This window comes from Aythya ferina (genome assembly GCF_964211825.1).
Source record: "Aythya ferina genome assembly, chromosome: 1".
NCBI lineage: Eukaryota > Metazoa > Chordata > Aves > Anseriformes > Anatidae > Aythya > Aythya ferina.
Window position 1 is genome coordinate 80,348,513 of NC_140296.1, and position 19,009 is coordinate 80,367,521.

Consider the following 19,009-nt stretch of genomic DNA (forward strand, 5'->3'; position numbering starts at 1 on the left):
TGCCTGTGTTTCTGAAGCTTCGCCCAGTGATACGCGGGGTGTTGTCACTGTCAACAGGACGCAGCTGTCAGCTGGGTCTTTTGGGCCAGGGCAGGCTTAACACGGTCTGAACCCTACGATAAGTGAAATAATGTACACTTTCCAGTGACTGATCTTTGGGTCATACTGCTCAAAAAAAAAAAAAAAAAATAAAATAAAAGAATAATAATAAAATAAAATAAAATAAAATAAAAGAATAATAATAAAATAAAATAAAATAAAATAAAATAAAATAAAATAAAATAAAATAAAATAAAATAAAATAAAATAAAATAAAATAAAATAAAATATATATTCCCAGGATCCCCTAAACACTACCATATTAGAAGGGATTTTTTACAGTTAATTGCATATTATATGTCCTATATATGGCTGACTATACTGACAATTTCATTATGAAAAAAACTATTATACATGTTAGTATAATTCCTATTAGCAAATCTTTGGAAGGAACATTTCTTTTTTTTTTTTCTTTTTTTTTTTTTTCAGTAACACTTTCATCTCCCTCCCACACTTGATCAAGGAATTGTTTGTAGGACTGCTGCTGGCTGTTTTTAGAATAAGTCACTGTGTTGTTATTTGGGTGGGGAGGCAGGGAGGAAAGGAGGACCACACACAGATCTAAAGCATGCTTTGATAAGTCGGATTTCAATCCAGTTTACATTACTGCCATTATTTTTCTTTCCAGCAAACAATAAATACTTACATTGTTTTGATTTACTGATAGGTAGAGGTTGTTAGCTGCAAGAAACACGTGTAGCCTATAATGACATCACAACTTCCCTGTAAACAGGAAGGTTTAAACCATCTTCCTACGGTACTTGCAGGGCTTCTATTACCACTGGGTGCCTCTCAGCCTGAACTAATGTGCCCTCACAAGAACTTCAGACATGCGATGTCTGTCAATACCAGCGTACAGAGAGGAGGATGAGGCTACTGTTGAAAGGTTGTACTGGCGGACTACCACGTACTGCAGGCAAATATTTCCACTGCCGTTATGCTTTGCACGTCCTTGGCACACACGCATGGTTTCTTGGGGTGCTCCAGTTCTTACAATCAGTGTCAGGCAGACCTGAGGGTGTGCTCAGCCCCACGGGGTGCTCAGCTCACAGCTGGCACCAAGGGATGGCACCGTCCCCTCCGCTGTGTGCAGAGAGAAGCGGCGCTGGTTGCCCTGCCTTCAGCTCACGGGGGTTTGGTCCTTTGCAGTCTTGGAGGTTATGGTAGCAGGGCAGGCTGGTTTTGAACACTAGACCCTCTGTAAGCTGTGTTTGTGTTTGCAGTGTGGCTGGTAAGACAGACTGTTGTGTTCAGGGAATATGGGTGTTTCCAGTACCTCCTTGCCATGCCCGCCATAGAAAAACAGAAAAATTGAGGCCAACGCATCGCAAAACGTCAAGTGGTGCCTGGTGGGGCATCGGAGAAGGGAGAATTTGTCAGGGTGAGACATTAATAGTGCAAGTACTGAGCTGGTCAAATTTCATCAAGCATCTTCAGTCACAGCAAAATGCAAAATTAGCACAAGATGTTGACAGCATTTTTTTTTTCCTGTCAGAATAACATCTCTTGTGTTCAAGTTCAGCTGTAAGACAGCTGTAGTTCCACACGCTAATCTGAAGATATTATCCTATTTTAACAAGAGCCGTATAATTCAAAATGCCTATGGTTAGGTAAAAATGACCCATGTCATCTCCATTGTGCGGGTACCTTTTCCTGACTGGTACCTTGTACCTGACTGAAGGCACAGAGAAGGCGAACAACATCTTTGGGCTTTCCAGGACCGGAAAGTCCTGGTGCAGCTCACTCTTTGCTCTGCAATGCCTTCTGGAGAGGACTCGCGTAATTTTTCTGAGTTTTCCAAGTCAGGCTTCAAGATTCACTTTCTGAGATATAACCACCCTCCTCTCCAAATTATGTGTCTTACAATGACAAAATACCACGGCAATCCTCTGTCCCTAGAGGAACAAAGCTTTCTTCACCATTGGCTCCCTCACCCTCTATCTTTTATCGGGATCACCAGCTGCGCTCCCCACAGTAACTGCAAATCCCAGCCTGTGCAGCACTGCGGACAGTGAGAAGACCGGCACGTATGTTCGTCATGGATTAGAGGAATTGAAGGTTCTCCTGTTCTGTGCTGAGAAGGAGGCATGGTTACGTTGTGTGGAGAGGATCAAGTAATTTTGAAAGGAAACAATAGTTCTTGTTTATGAAGACACTGGTGACATGCTAGCAAGTGGGATTATTTTTTTTTTTTGGCTTTATAGACAAATTAATTGATAACAACTTTAATTGAAGTAACCCTAACCTAATATTTTCCAGTCAAAACATTATATGAAATTATTTTAATTATATATATACATATATTTTTCCAGAACGAATAGTAAATGAGCACATAAAAACTAAAACATGTTTATTTCCCAAGCATTTTTTATTTCAGGAGCACAACCAATGGCTTTAGCCATGTGTTGTCAAAGATACGAGAGCGCGAGTGGATATGGGGCCAGGCCTCTTGTCAGCACCAGAGCCTTCAGGAAGAGAAATGCTCGCCCTTCAGAGGGTTGCTGGCACTCACGAAGGCAACCTTCAGTGAAAGGTGAAGGTTGGTTACCTTATGCCTTGTCTGCTGAATTACCTTACCCTGAGTGACCTTACCCTGAATTACTTTGTCTGCTGAAGTGTTGGGAGGAGAGGCAAGCCTAACAAGCAACATAACCCCACAGGCAGCCTCTCTGTTGGGATTTTGTGATCTGACAGGCTTTTAGGGAGGTGCTTGGCCTAAACAGGACCATTCATAGTGCTGCGGAGGAGTAGTTGGTCCAGCGCAGAGCCACGGAGGTGTTTAAGGGATTGGAGCATCTGTCCTAGGAGGGAAGACTGAGCAAGCTGGGTCTGCTTAGCCTAGAGGAGATTGAGAGGGGATCTGATCAACCTCTACAAATACCTGAGGGGACAATGTAAAGAGGATGGGGCCAAACTCTTCTCAGTGGTGGCCAGCAATAGGACAAGGGGTCACGGGTATGAACTGAACCACAGGTTTCACCGCCATATGAGGCAGCACTTCTTTACTGTGAGGGTGACAGAGCACTGGACAGAGAGGCTGCGGACTCTCCCTCTCTGCAGACACCCCAAACCCTCCCGGGTGCTTGAGGCGAGGGCCGCACCTTCCCCTCCTCAGCGCCGCCTCCCTCCCTCCCGCCGCCCCGCCTCCCCCGGCGGCTCGGGCCCCGCCGCCCGCCGAGCGGCTCAGCCCGCACCGCCCCGCAGCGCCCCGACCCGACATGGAGCCGGGGCCGCCGGGGGGCCCCGCCGCCGCCTCCGCCACCCCCGCCGCCGCCCCCGCCGCCCCCGCCGGGCTGCCGCTGAGCGAGAGCGAGCAGCAGCGCTACTCCGAGCTCTTCTCCCGCTGCTGCCCGCCCCCCGAGGCGGCCGCCGGGGGCAGCAGCGTGGGCGAGCTGTTCCGGGCCTCGCAGCTGCCCCCGGACACGCTGCACCAGGTGGGTCGGGGGGCTCCGGGAGGCCGGGGGGCGAGCGGGGCGCGGGGCGCGGGGCGGCCCCCCCCGGGGCCGGGCGCTGCGGGAGGAGGGCACGGCGGCTCGGGGCTGCGGCTCCCGGCCGGTCTGCTTCGTTTCTTTTCGTTTTCTTTCATTTCGTTGCGGTTTGGTTCATTTTACTCTAATTTATTTTGTTTTGTTTTACTGCTTTATTATTTTATTCTTTTTTTATTTTTATTTTTTTATTTTTTATTTTTTTTATTTTATTCTTTTTATTCTTTTTATTTTATTCTTTTTATTTTATTCTTTTTATTTTATTCTTTTTATTTTATTCTTTTTATTTTATTCTTTTTTATTTTATTCTTTTTTATTTTATTCTTTTTTATTTTTATTCTTTTTTATTTTTATTCTTTTCTTTATTTTGCCTTCTCTCCAGTCAAGCTGTTGCTGCTGCACACACCCACCTTTCTTCCCCCCCCCCCCTTGCCCAGGTGCCTTAGGGGTGGCCGCTGCGCCCCTCGCCCCCATGTCGAGCCCCTGGGGTACGCGCAGTGCTGTTCGCAGCCCCCCGTGCCTGCATGCAGCCTCCCAGGCAGGGCAGCTCGGCAATGCCATGAGCTGCCTCCAAAGAGCTGGCCGGGCTGCAGAGGGCATGCAGCGTGTGGAAGTTTTGCCCTCACCGTGATTTTCGAGGGGTGTTTCAGTGCAGCTGGACACCAAGCGATGGGGTCGCATCAGTACGCCTGTACTTGAATGCGTTCAGGTGGGAAGCAGGGGACTCTCGCCCCTGCAAGCAGCAGAGCTCCAGCAGTGATTCCCCACGGAGGTGATGGGGCTCCCACGAAACCCTTCCCAACTGCAAGGAGCAGCCAGGGCTGTGCTGCTCCCTGCCACCCTGAAGGCGTGGGCTTCTGCTTTTCCCTGCCTGCAGGTGGGCGATTTGACCCACAGATGGAAATTTTCAAGCAGAAAAAAATCATGTCAAAGTGGGGCTGAAGTGTAGTTACGGCTAGCCTGCGGGAACGCCTGAGGGAACAGGACTGCTCCTCCACTCTCTTTCCTGACTGTCAGGTTGCCTCTCAACAACTTTATTTTGTATAAATCCGTATTACCTAGGTGATTCTGAATGAAAAAGGTGATACTGAGAGGATGCTTTTCCCCTCTTACTTGCACTGTTTACCAGACATACAAACCACAGCTGACCAGGCACCACAGTGCTTTGTTTGCAGTCACGCCGTGGCCTTCGACCTGCAGGGGAGTTCATTGGGGAAGTCAAAGGCATCACAGATCCAGCACCAAGAGCAGGTCCTTGCAAAGAGGAAGGAGAGGGCATCTAATTTCAAATAACAGCATACTGAAGAAGTGTATTAAAGCCCTATTGGTAAAGTTCTGTGGCTTTGGTATTAGCCATTTCATTTTCCAAAGAGTTACAGAAAAAAACTTAGTTTTATTACGTAGATCCTTATCCTATCATTTAAATGAATTTGGTTGTCATATTATCACAGTCTGTTCTGGGGGTTTCTTTGGAGTTTGTTTGGATTGTAACATGTAACTTAAGCCTGGAAATGTTTTGGTATTTTTCTTTTCTTTTCTTTTCTTTTCTTTTCTTTTCTTTTCTTTTCTTTTCTTTTCTTTTCTTTTCTTTTCTTTTCTTTTCTTTTCTTTTCTTTTCTTTTCTTTTCTTTTCTTTTCTTTTCTTTTCTTTTCTTTTCTTTTCTTTTCATATTTTAGATTATTTCCAGGTATATTTATGATGTGGGGAGAACGTTACTGGGAAACAACTTTGTAATTGGCTTCAGGAATCTTCAGGATAATAAGACCTTTGGGATCTGGGGTTTTCTCTTCTTCCTTCCTGCCCTGCCCCTCTTGTTTATATGGCACTAATCACGGTGAAGCTGTGGTCTGTGGCTGGAGCTCCTATCCACCAAGCCCACTGCTGTCAGGTATTCTTACTAACGTTTACTGGAACTGAAGAAAAAAATGAGTTGCCATGATGAAAAAAAAATGGAAACGTGGATCTTCTGATATGGAAAAAAACACAACATTGATTTTCCTGGGATATGTGCTGACACTTTGTCTTTTGTTATCCTCCAAAAACGAAATTTCATAGTTTTTGTTTAAAAAATAAAAAGTACCATTCTAATAATTGTGGAAACAAGGCATAGCAGTTCATGGTAGCTGTTTTCTGCTAGTGCTGGGAACACCCGTTTTAGGCAGAGGCAACTCATTTGGGTTAAGATAACATGTTTTCTTTGAAATGACTGTTGACCATGAAGTTTTCTCAAAACAAAACATATCCTTTCAAAATCCCCATCTGTCACAATTAGTGCTTCGTAAGCTGGCATCTCTACAGAGCCATCAAGAAATGGTCGTGCTGGGTTTTGTCGTGTCAGAAATGTGGAGATTAGGATTGGAAAATGACTCTGGATTTCAAGTGAGCTGAGCCCATGCAGTACAGAAGGTACTGAGCACCATTCCCCGGCCCTTACATGGGCTACAGCAGGAGGTGGCCGTGGACCATTTTGTAAGCTCTGCGTGACTTAAGCATTTTTGTCCTCAAGGTATTCACGAGGAGTGGCTTTACTGAATGCTGTGCTTCCAGAACTGGCGTTTGGTGCCACGGCAAAGTGCTGAACCTGTGCTGTTGCCTTCAAGGTTTTGTGCTTGTGCAGTAAGTGGGATAAAGCTGTGAGAAAGAGGGAGCCTTTCGTGATACAGTGTTTGATGGAGGTTTCTTGTTGGTCGGGAGGATGCTCACAGGAGCTATGGGAAATCTCCTTCCACCTTCCTTGAATGCAGCGTCAGGGTTTGCAGTCCCGACAAAGGTGCTGTGGGTGCAGCGAGGTGGGAGCCCTGCTGTTGGATATGGCAATTCCTGTGGGGGAAAACAAGGACGTGTGCTCCCAAACAGTGAAGAGGCATGGTTTTGTTTGGTTGAAGGTTCAATGGCTCGATCCGGGAGGTAATTTAGATGAAATAGGCTAGGTAGCAGGGAGCAGGTAACATCAGAGTACATGCCAGAAGAGGAAATGCTGATTTAAATAGGAAAAAATCCAAGAGTGGCCAGGTCAGAAGGAGCAGATGGTGTGCACCCGAGAGCCCTGAGTCTTGCTAAGAATGAAATGCTTGAACACAGATTCATTACACACAGACTCGTTAAAATCAGCTATTCTGCAGGACCATAGAGTACAGCAGAGACTGTAGCAATTTAACTTGCTTTAGAGAAGGGGCCAGGGAGCGAACTCAGCAGGAGTTATTTCAGTTCTGGAAAAATGGTTGGAGTTATAACTGGAATTAAAAATGTAAGACGCTTGACAGGTCTGGGAAGGGCACAGCAGGGACAGGGCAGCGTGATTTTTGTGGGCTGTGTAATCATACAGACTCATGGCAGAGGCTGGCAGGGACCTCTGGAGGTCACTGGGTCCAACCCCTTGCTCAGGCAGGGACATGCAGAGCAGGCTGCCCAGGACCACGTCCATTCCTCCCTGTGTAGAGGAAGCCTTTGGTGTGCTGAAAGGCAGCACCACGAAGGTTTTATTTAGGCTTGCACAGAGCCTGGGGTGAATCTTTCACCAGGGTCTTTTAAAATAACTCTGTGAAATGTCTACAGTCTCTTGCCTGAAAGATCCACGCTAGGATTGTTTATTTTTAATATTTATGTCAGGGGAGGAAGGAACAGGCTAGTCATGTGCCATGCTGTTACATAGGCTCAGAAATAGAGGAAACTGAACGGCATCAGCCACATATAAATTTAGCGTTGGTCCAGTTGGAAGGGATGTTCCCTATGTTTTGACTCATAATAGAAGGAAAAAGAATTTGCGCAAAGAAAAAAACATGCATGAAAAATAAATGTTTGCAGGATTGCATCTCAGGCAGGAGGCACGGCACCACTGATGACCATGAGGAGATGACAGCAAGATTTGCATGCCTGCAAGGGAAAACTCTCTCTGGGGATAAGGGATGAGTCTCTCCGTAGTAACCCCCGTGCCACAAGTGGCAGCAGTGGCCATTTAGCCTTGTTTCAACTGTGGCGATGAGGCGTGATCCAATTTTAAAGCTAGCCGTCAGTGAGGACAGCCTCTGCTTATTGACTCTGTGATCCCAAAGTGCTTTCGTTAGGTATGCCAAGTACCAATGGACTGATGTTTGCATGGATTTCAGATAAAAGAGTGCTTTATACAGTTATTACCCACTGGTCTGCAAAGAGGAGGTGCCTTGTGGTAATTCTGCTGTTTGCCAGTATTACTGTGGATCTCTGAAGATTTTAACTAAGGATGGGGCTCAAGTTGTACACTGAACTCCTTATCTTTTTGATTAGTTTTTCGCGTATTTAATTAATTCTCACTTGGTTGTGTGATGGTATCTTTAATTCCTGGTTTTACAAACCTTAATTTTACTTGTGGACTTGCAGTATCAGCACAGAGATCCAATTTTATTAAGAAAATGCATTCTTTCCTCTACAAACGAACAAACTGAGTTATTTCGAGCTCCGAGGTTGACAAGTACTAATTGTATGACTCTGGAGCTACACAGACACTGCTTTTTTTTAGTTGGACCTCTCCTTCCAGTTCTGTGTGAATAGGGAATTCAGTCTTGTTTTTCCTCTGCATGGTCCATGAGTTATTTTGGTGACTTGTCTCTATAGTTACTATGAATTGTTTAACCGTCCTGTTGTGTTCAAAAGCAGAAGTGTGAATAGATTAAAAAAAAAAAAAAAGAAAAAAGTTGCTAAGATTCTATTTCATTGGAAAAGTGCCAGTAAAGGGTTGGCTTTTCTATCATTTATTTTTCATAAGCATAAATTACTACCTGCACGATAGCTGGGGCGGTGTTAGCTTAAAACAGTTTCTCTAGGCAGAAAAGAATAAGAACTGATGGCAGTTAAAATATGAGCTTTTCAAGTGAGGAAAGTCTGGAGTTATTGTTACTTCACAAAAGGTAAAATTCACTCTGTTGTGCCCCTGTACAGAATTTGGCATTAAGCTGTTCTCAGTGCTGGAAATACAATTGAGCTGAACGATGAACAGCAAGCACATCGAAGAAGCTGTGTTAGCTAGGAGGGCACATGGAGAAATTACATCCAGCTGACATCTTTGAGTCAGGAAGAAACAAGAGGGAGGTACAATTTTATGTAAGTGATACAGCAAGAAAAGAAAGCTTGACATTTCAGTATCAGGACTTCTGGCCACAATCCCCCAGACTGTCACTGCCTTTCAAGAGTCACAAGCAGATGTGTAAGAACATCCAAAACCCAGATGTAAAAAACATAGTAGTAGTATTTAAAAACAAGTAATTAAAAAATCTAAATTGTACCAAGGTAAAGGGCAAAATTCCACCTGAAGCAGTCTTAACGATATATTCCATTAAAAAACATTCAGAGTTCCTGGTACATCTTTCAACTGTTGTTGGACAGTTTAAACTGTCACTTAGCAGTCACTGCTTACTGCTTAGTTCAGAGCGCCTCAGTGTTGAGATGTACAGTAAAAAAAAAAAAAAAAAAAGTAGAAGCTGGTTCTTCTCAAGTGTGTTTCAAGTCACGCTGTAAAACCAGAGACTTCTGAACCTGCTTGACATAGACTTCCCGCTGATGGTTACAAATAGCCTGGTCAAGACCTGTAGCCTTCATTAATTGACCTTCATTACAACTAAGTATGGATTCATTATTTTATTTTCCAGTACAATAATGCTTTGCTCCACGAGTGATTTAAAATAACTGCACAGGAGGGATGGAGGAAAAAGGTCCATTGGGATGAAAATGAATAACTTTCATTCTACGAGAGAGTGCTGCAGAATAAAGCGATGATGAAGAATTTTTTTTTTTTTTTTTTAAATGAGTGCTTTTGTCATGATACTTGTGTAAGTGCAGTGGTTTCACTAAACAGTTGAATATAACCTCTTACTTTTTTGCATTTATCTGCAGCAACATCCTGTCATTATTCTGATGTTTGCCTGCAGACTGACTTGGTGTTCACAATCTGTGTTGCAACTCACCTGCTTCAGTGGGGGAATATAGTGCAGACACCCCCATAAAACAGGGTTGGTGTGAACTCAAAGCATGAATTTAGGAGAGCTGAAAAACTTAGCAGAGACAGATTCATGAAAGACAGAGTAAGCATTTCTGTGACAAAAAAATCACGATAAAAAACCTATTTAAATTTAAAATACGAGGAATTGAGAAATACGTTTGGTATAATATCTGTAAAGCAAGATTCTTTGATGTATTAACATCTGAACATACTGACAGTGTAGAAAAATAAAAAATTAATAAGCAATGCATACTAGTTCATTTGTTTGTCTTCAGAAGTTCAGCGGATGAGCTAGTGCATAATTGACTACAAAAGGTTGCTGGAGTAGAAAACCAACTGTTGGACAATAACAACCTCCTCTTCCTGAACAGAGGGAAGACTTTCCCCTTTCCAGTGTATTTCAGCAGCATTGTTTAGTGACCACTGCATACAAGCTGAAAACTCTGTTGGGAAGAACTTGGTTGTTTTTATGCAGTTCAGATATGATAATGAGGTGGAAGCATGTGGGAGGATGAGATCTATTAGTGCTGTGACTTGTAGGACGCAGTGACCAGAAATAATCAGCTAAAGCACTAACTACAGATTACACTTAATTTATTTAGGAAAATACTTAAAACAGAAAACATGTTTTTATAAACTTCCAAGTGTTTGTAAACATAAGAAATACATAGTTTTTCTAGCAGATGAAAATAGTCTGTTTATTTTTAAATGAATTCCAGTTTTCATCTAGATTTATCTTTGCATAAATCACAGGTGGGTTGTACCTACGCAGGTAGTTTTATCTCTTATTAAAGAACATAAAAAATCAAATTGCTTGCAAAATAAAAACTAAGATTCATAGTGAGGTTCATAGCGGCTTAGATTTGATTAAATATACTACTTATTAATAAAAACAAAAATGTTATCATACATTAAAAACAACAAAAAAGAATTATGCCCTGGTGTCCCCTTGCCTGGGCGAGGGCTGGCAGGTGCTGTTGGGGATGGCAGCCATGTGTGTGTGGCTCTCACTTCTGAGCAGGCTGGCTCTGCAGTGCTGTGCTAGCCTAAAACCACTCTATAAACGGCATGATGTGCGTTAACTGAGGGGCAGGGGATTAGAGTAGGCCAGTGGAAGGTGTTAACAACCTTCTGAGTGTGTCCAGCCTGTTCGTGAGTGGGAGGAAGGCCCGAGGTTCACTTGGCGGTGGCGAGGCCTGCAGTTGGGTGTGAGGTCTCGCCAGCTGGATCGAGGCCTGCTTATACTGCCCCAAGTTACATGCTGCTTGTTAAATGGTCTCTTGTCCCTGCATGAGTCATTCAGTGGTCTTCCTAATGAATATAAATTACTGTGCACAGCTGCAAGGGTGCCCTGCATGGAGCAAGGTGGCTAGGGATTGCCTTTTAAGAAGAGGTCTTGAGAAGCTTTGAACAGCCGGGCTTCCAAAGCGTGTTTTTGCTGGTGTGCTGTTCTTCTCCTTTATTTTTCCTTCCAATGCCCTGAGCAGCCTCCCCCATCCAAAAAACCTGCAGATGGTTCTTCCAGTATCTCCTGTTTCTATCTGCATAGTCGTGTAATCTTCATGTGCAACTCAGCCGGTCCTCTTCTGCACCAGGAGATGGCAAAGAACCAGTCCTTTGAGCAGGGTCATACTTGAAATGCTGGATCCAGAACTTAAAATTCCCATTGGCGTGGTGGCACTGAAAATTTAGAGTCTGCTAATGGGAAACATGTGGCTGAGCCTGAATTTAAGCTGTCTGTACATGGCCTGTAGTGTCTGCTTGCTCATTACCGTATGAATCATGAAGCTGAGTTCTACCTTCAATCGCAAATGTCTGTAGTGTTGCTGTATTATTGTTATAAATTTCAAGTGGTTTTGGCATCAGCCTTTCATATTATTATTATTATTTTTCCCTCTTCTGAAAGTCTCTCTTTCCATACCAGGGAACATTAGATCAGCTTTGGCATAGGTAATGTTTCACGTTTCATGCATTCTTTGCTTATGGCATAATTTACACAATGATGGCCTATGGAAAGCCAATATGATGCTCTTTCAGAATAAAACAATGTGTCTAGTCTTCTGCAAAACAAGATGAGAACTCTGGGCTGACAAATACAGTCAGAATTATTTCGTTACCAACAGTAACAGCAGTGGAAGAGTAAAAGGTGAAGTACTTAGAAGTTTCAAAGGCCAAAAATAAAAGTAAATGGGGAGGGAGACAAAAACAACTCAATAGTGTGATTTATGTATACGTTTATTTTGCTTTCCCTCCCCTTGGAATAACTGCTGCCCTTATAAGAACATCTTTCTGTTTTAATAGATGTAGGCTGCCTTTCCTTTACTATCTACGGATAGAAATGCAAATACAAGCCATGATACTAAATGTGCTATTAAATGCTCTCGTACTGTGCATGAGCAGTGGAGATGATGTAATCTTTGACTCTGTGCAATGTGGCTGCTATAGAGTCCTGCGTTCTTTAGCAGAATTGAGGATGAACACTTGGTTTAGACACAAACCAAGTAGGCTCTTGCTGACTGAATGATGCATTTCAACACATTAAGTGCAAGCATGTTGGTTGACATGATGATAATTTTAGGTTTTAGTTTAGTGATGTGGAAGAGAGAAAGTTATTCTGCTTTTCCAAGTGATGTCTTGATTCAAACTGTAGGTAAATAAGGTGTAAGATCAAGAAAGGGCAGGAAGGGTCCTCTGAATGCACTACTATATGCAATGAAGTTATCAGCTAAAATGGTATGCTTCCAGTTAAGTCTTTTGACAACTTTTCAGTCATATAAAAACAATACATACATTTCAATGAAAGACGATTTTAATTTTTGTGGTATGGATTAAGATAAATGCACAACTGAAGAGAGTAGTGTTTAGATACTTGCTGTGTTGCTCTAAAAAGTACCTGCTGTAAGCACTAAGGAAATGAACTCAGGAAATGTGCCAAATGTGATAAAACGGGATTGGTGCAGGGAGCATCAAGATTTTTTGGGGCTGCCCGTCTAGAAAATCACATCACAGCAAATTCAGAAGAAAAAGGCTTACTCTAGGAAAAAAAAAAAAAAAAAAAAAAAAAAAGATTATGATGGGAGATCATAACAGGAGATAACAGGCTTTATATGGTTTCTCTTTGTGGCAAAAATGCATCAGTCTCTGTTTTCCTCTATATTAGTAGAGTCTCATTTTCTCTGCAAAGTGGAATAAAACCCAGAGTTACATTTCCATGTAAAAAGCCAGACTTTCTGAAGCAGAGTTAAATGTGAGAAATGGTCACAAAAGAAGTTGATTTGGAAATGTTTAAAAACCTATAATTTACTGAACCAAATCAAAGCACATTGTTTTGAACTGCTTAGGTGTTAAAGCACTGTGGCATCTTAAATGGGTGAGTTTTGGGAAGGAAATCATTTACGTACATCATTGGTCCTTCTTGTTGGTTAGACTGATTCTGCTGTTAGGTGGAGCTGTGGTGGTGGCCAGGCAGCTCCTGGATGTGATCTGCTGAGGAACTGTGAGAGCAAGGGTGTGAACTGTCAAAACTACAGCTTCCACGAGATTCTGTGGTACTTTTATATTAATGCATCCTGGAACAAAATATTTCAAGGAGAAACTTGAAAATCTCATTGAAATTTGAATGTTCTTTCAGGATGAAACTCAAGATTTTCCAGTATTTTCAATTAGTTTAGTTCAAGATAACTAGATCTGGTCGCTGCCATCTATCTGAAGAGTATTTATCCATTTGTCATCACTTCTTGAATACTAACTGTTGTGATTTTTAGCTACTTGAAGTGTAAAGAACAGGTAGACTGAAACTTTTTCCCATTATAAGAATGTAAGTGGAGACATTACCCAAGTATGAGAGTGCTAGGATGTAGAAGGACAGCAGTGAAACTCGTTCAAAGCTGTGGCTGTGGAAGAGGCTGGAGAGGAGGGAAGCTTGGAAGAGTCAGCCAGGTGCATGTTGAAGAATATCTGGTTTGGGAGGAGACCAGAAGGCAAAAATAAATAAATCCCAATTTCATTGTTAACTGCTGTTCTCTGTTGTTGAATAATGAAAGGCAGAGACCAGGAAGCTGCTTGTTTCTGGTTTTTATTAGATGCTGTAGATACCATGGTGATGAGCAGGTTATAAATATAAATGTTGGCTGCAGATAGAGCATGAAACGGACTGGAACCTGGTAACCTGTAAAAAGGGGGTAACGTAAAGTTTAAAATTATGCTGATGGCTGAAGCTTCCCAAGGAGTCCTTGAGAGAAGTGCCATAAAAAGCCTATCAGTAGTTTAAAAATAAAAAATAGAAGGCAAAAAAAAAAAAATCACACATCTTATCCTGTTTATGTTAATGCAATCTCATGTTGTAGCACCGGAGTTAGAAAGCTGAGGGTCTATTTGTTTCTGTTTTCCACACCCCATGTGTTATACCACTTCAACAAAAAGCATGCTTGGATTTTTTTTTTTTTTTATTGCACTTGTAAACCTGCTGCTACCCATGCTTAAGTGGGGACTTTTTAAAAAGAACAGCACCACGTTCGTATTCTGGAGATGTATTGTACTTGTAAAGTAATACATCTATGAAGTCATGCCTTTCAAAAAGTGTTTTGAGTGTTTGGAGAGGAAGGAACCTGAATGGCAGCTTGGATGTCACAGTCTTCAGCACCTGGCACTGCACAGTGCAACTGGTCAGGGCAAATATTGTCTCAGGACAAGAAGGAGCAGCACCAGCCAATACTGATGTCAGCAGGAAAATAATTCTTAATGTTATTTATATTGAGTTATCCATCACTTATTTTTCTTCTCTCTCTCTGTTCTCAGCTGTATCATAGTAATTATACCTTTTATTTGAACTAATCAAAGTCTGGACCCTCCTTGAGGCGGTTATTCTCCAAAGGATTATTTCTCTTTACAAATACTCATTAACTGTTTTTTTTTTTTTTTTTTTTTTTTTTTTTTTTTTTTTTTTTTTAAAGACTGCATTATTTACTGTATACGTATTTGATTGCAGGGGATGTGTGTGAGAGGAAAGACTCTTGAGTTCAGTCTAGCAAGGCACTTTGTGTCAGTATAATCACTGAATTTAAACCCTACAGCAGAACAGGGCACTCAGTTACTGAAGAACAGGTCTTAAAGTGAATATCTCTTAGTAGAAGAAACATCTAAAAGAGCAAAAGTGGAGATTAAGTGTGTTAAGCTATTTTTTTTAATGCACCATATAGGTTAAAGTATTTGGTAGTGTTTAAATACAAATGTTGGTAACAGCCAAATTTATACTGAGACAAGCACAGCAGTATTTGGGTCCTAGTAACCTTCTAGACACCCAAGTGTAAGTTAAGTTTCAAAATAGGAGAGTGTTTGACATATTTTAGTGAGGAACAATGTGTCAAGGACTGTAGACACTTTTAAAGTAATGGATTAGAAGTGCTATCTAGTTTTCCATGATCTGGATTGATACTGTATAGGGTTTCTAAACCAGGATATAGGAATTCTGGTAAAGTATGGTGCCTTAAGTAGTTGTAGGACCTTTCTGTGGTCAAATTGGCTAAAACAGTGTTTCTGCAGTTTCCACAGCACTTTCTAGTCGTGTGAAATAATCAGTATGTGACTCTACAGAGTTCAGAGAAGCACTAAGTTTGTCCCAAGAAATTAAGTCATTTGAGCCAATGATAAATATTTGAATAATTTTGCAAGACAACACTTCTTCCAAGCAACACTGTACAGCAATTTTCTTATGTAGAAGAACATTAAGGCATTTCAAAAACAGGTCACTGTTGCTATAAAACAGGTGAGGCAATAGTTTTGTAATGAAAGAGCATACCAGAGTTGTGTAGTTCCAAGGAAAAGCAGTTTTGTATCATTAACTAATAATACACGTTATCATAGTGAACCGCTTCCCCACATTAAAGCTTAATGGATTTTAATCTAATATGACTTTTTCTTCCCATGAAATATGAAATAAAAATTGTTTATTTTGGCTTGCTGCTGATGTTTCTGTTCTGTTAGACACGTGCCTGTCCGTGCTGTTTATACCTTGTTATGATATATTTCACTCTGTTGACTTAGCCTTTCCTTGTGGTCCACCTGGGAGAATTGCTATGAGCATCGTACTAGAAGTATTCCTCTGCAGCGGGAATGCTCAGATCTTTTCTTCACAGCAAGAGTACTTCATTTATTGCCGAGGTTGCGAGCAGAATATGAATGTTATTTATATACTTGTGTGTGCACCCATCGGTCTCATTAGATACCAAGGTAGACTGTCAGCATTTCACATCTGTTTTTTAACTGCTTAAAGGGCTGACAACACACTTGAGTTTCTGAACATGTAATGTACACTGTGGGGAAAGCGTCTTTCCTCTGGTTCTCCACAAGGATCTTGCTTAACATGCCACCCAGCTCTTTATGCAACGTGGGGTTTCATCTGCTGCTGAGAATGACCTGCAGCTAGTGGTCTTCCTGTTACCATTACATCACTACCCATGGGCACGTCCTCCTGAAAGGTCTTGCCATTTCCTACGTAATTGCATGGTTTCAGCTCAAAAACGATCACAGAAATAACTTACAGCTTCCTTTATTGCTGCTTATTCCACTTCACCTTTCATAATGTAATCTAAAATTTGCCAATTTCCCATGTCATGGGTTCGGATTATTTTGGCCTGGTTTTGAAATAAGATTAGGCTTGAGCAATAATACTGTTAATTCAGCCCAGTAATAACTTCTGAATCTGTTCACTGTCAACAAAACTTCACGGAAAATTAAGAGACTTTGAAGAGGTAAAGTTCCTAAGTTATATGAAAGACAACTCATCTGTTAGAGGAAAGCTCTCAGAGTGAACTGAAGACACGTTAAAGAATTTGTTTAGGAATGTCACTTCAAGGCAGGAATCCCAAGGAAATTGGGATTCATTGCTCTTGCTGCTCATGGGTGGTTCTTGCTTGGACGTGATGTAGATGTGAATAGTAGTTTGGGCATGAGCTAAGAGAAAGGTTGCAGAATAATGATTTAAAAGCCGCTGAGCTGGTGAGTAAAGAGGGGCAAAAGTGGAAGGCGAGTCTCTCCGTGTCTGCTTGGGGATGCTATTTTGGTGCCTCCCTCCCCGCACGGCTCCACCTGCGCTGCTCTTTGTTCCCCTCCACTCCAGCTGGCGACCTACGGGAGCCAAGAGAGCTGCTGCTTCAGCGCTTCTCGGCATCTGCCAGGAAATACATAAAGAGCGGGAAGAGAAACGGAAGGGATGCCTTCTTGCTCTTTTTGTCGGCTCTGCTTAGGGCTTTTTTTTTAATTGTACGTCTCGCAAAAATGTACCACTGTGAGAAAATTTCCTTGAGACTGGAGCTGGATCCTGTCGCTGCCTTGGCTTCCTTAGTTTTTTGGCATTGAGAAAAACACAAGGGCTTCAACAGGGATGCACTGGAGCTGGATTCTCATTTTAACCACTGTTAAATACACCGTTGCTGTTGAGAGGTTTGATGCAGTCCCCTAAAGGCTTCCCAGGGGTTGTGCTTTGTTCACATACACCCCTCCGTCATGCAGCACTCTGTAAGGTGTCCTACGCGTGTGGGTGGGCAGCCCGAATTTGATCTTGGTGTTGCTTTGGAAGTTGTTTGCTTTCAGTTTTATAAATTCCCTCTAACTCTCTCTCTGGAAGCTGAATGTTACGTGGTGGCACTATTCCTGCTCCTTCTGTGTCTATATTTTCTCCTGGTGTTTCCAGCCTACTGGAATCTGCCTGGGCATTGGAGAGAGTGCGCCCATTGCCCTTCTTGTTGTACGTGGACTCAGGGTTCCCTGGTACCCCACGAGATGCCTCATCCTGTGACTGGGTTCAGATGAACAGGGAGGTTGTGTGAGACACAACAAGCAGGTGAACCTTTCATGTGTATAACGTGCCATTTCAGCGTGTTGCAATTAAAGGTACTTCTGAATTAAATATCTAGATTTGTCACCCCATTCTCATTCCTGTATTTTTTTTTCCAAAGGAGACATTGATTTCTCCAGTCCTTTTTCAGCACACCTAGATCATTCATCAGCAACTTCTCCAGTGGTTTCCCTTCAAGAAGTTTCACTTCTTCTGGTGTAAGAGCTGGCTTCATGGCACTGTCTGCTGTGTAGGACAGGCTGCCTGCCTGAATTTCCTTGGCAGTAAGCTTAAGTCTTAATGCACAGTATTTCTATTGTCATGGGTATATCTCATTATTTATCTCTACATCTCTTTCATTTTCCCTTAAGAGCATCAAGTCACCTTTTAAAAGCATTTACATTTTTTTAATGTATGTTTCTTTTTCTTTTTTTTTTTTTTTTGTAATTACATATAGAAATCAGTAATAGATTTTCTTTAACTTCCTACTATGTCTCTGCTGTCTGTTTTTTCCTAGCATATAAGGAAAGTTTGTCTTATTTTCCAAATTTCGTTACAGAAATGTTTAGGTATAAGTGTTACAGGGAAATGCTTCCTTGCAGAAAAAATGTGTAACTATTTCCAATGGCATTTAAAAATAACAAACAACACCATCTCATTGCAGAAGCATTTCTGCCAGTATTAAGTCTTGGAAAGGAATGTTTAACAAAATCTAATAATGAACCAAATTTTACCTGACCATGTACATTTTGACTTTGTAAATGTGTTTGAGGTTTTAAACTACACAAAACATTTGTGACATGGTTTGTTTGAAGGACTGTTGGGAATGCAAGATAATTTCTGAAACAATATATTGTTATTAATGTTCTATATGTTCTTGGGGTTTTGATGAATATTACTCAATATACATGCTTTTGCTTAAGATTAACAAGTCTTTAAGTTTTATGAAAAATCAAAGCAATGTGTTAGTCAGACACCATAAGATACCTGTTGTTGGTCTCTTTGAAAACTGTTGTATATCCTGTGCTCAACCAGCCTAGAGCGAGCTCCATGCATGCTCTGAAGGCACCGGTGCTGATCCTATCTTCCTTAGATGCAATTGAGACAGTAGATTGTATGGTGCTTGGGAACATGGTGTAGTGGGTGACATTGGTAGTAGGGTGATGGTTGGACCAGATGGTCTCGAAGGTCTTTTCCAACCTTAATGATTCTAATATTGCCTGTGTTTGCCAGTATCTTTTTTTTTTTTTTCCCATTTAAATTCTAGTTTTTAAAAACATCATTTCTAGTGCCACGACTTTGTCCTGTGGTCACAAACTCTTTGCCCCTGTAACCAACCTTGGCCGAGGACCAGAAAAAAAAGGCGTATTTATCAGAGGCCAGTTTTCAATTTTGTTGGAAATACTGGCACCGCCCTGTAATATCTAGACCTTTTCTGGTGGAATGAATTCACAGTAAATATCCTGTTGAGTAGGAAATGTTTCTTATTCATTCCTTGAAAAATGAGCCATGGGGGTAAGCTAAGTTGAATGCTGGCCGTTTTACACTCCTGTCAAAACTTTCAGAAGACCAGCAACTAACCTGAAAACAATTTTATCGTAGAATGCTTAATAACAAGA

The 19,009-nt window shown here is 41.8% G+C and overlaps 1 protein-coding gene across 3 annotated transcripts in view; it reads left to right on the plus strand.

Moving 5' to 3' along the window:
• The first annotated feature begins 3,273 nt into the window (after window positions 1-3,273).
• Window positions 3,274-19,009, plus strand: part of REPS2 (RALBP1 associated Eps domain containing 2) — a 96,054-nt gene continuing 80,318 nt past the window's right edge. For all 3 annotated transcript variants that reach the window (XR_014695861.1, XM_084529168.1, XM_084529169.1), the window contains exon 1: window positions 3,274-3,533. Coding sequence is in view for 2 of the 3 variants with exons in the window: in XM_084529168.1 (XP_084385294.1) it covers window positions 3,318-3,533 (216 nt within the window). In the remaining variant the exon portion in view is untranslated. The remainder of the gene's footprint in view (window positions 3,534-19,009) is intronic.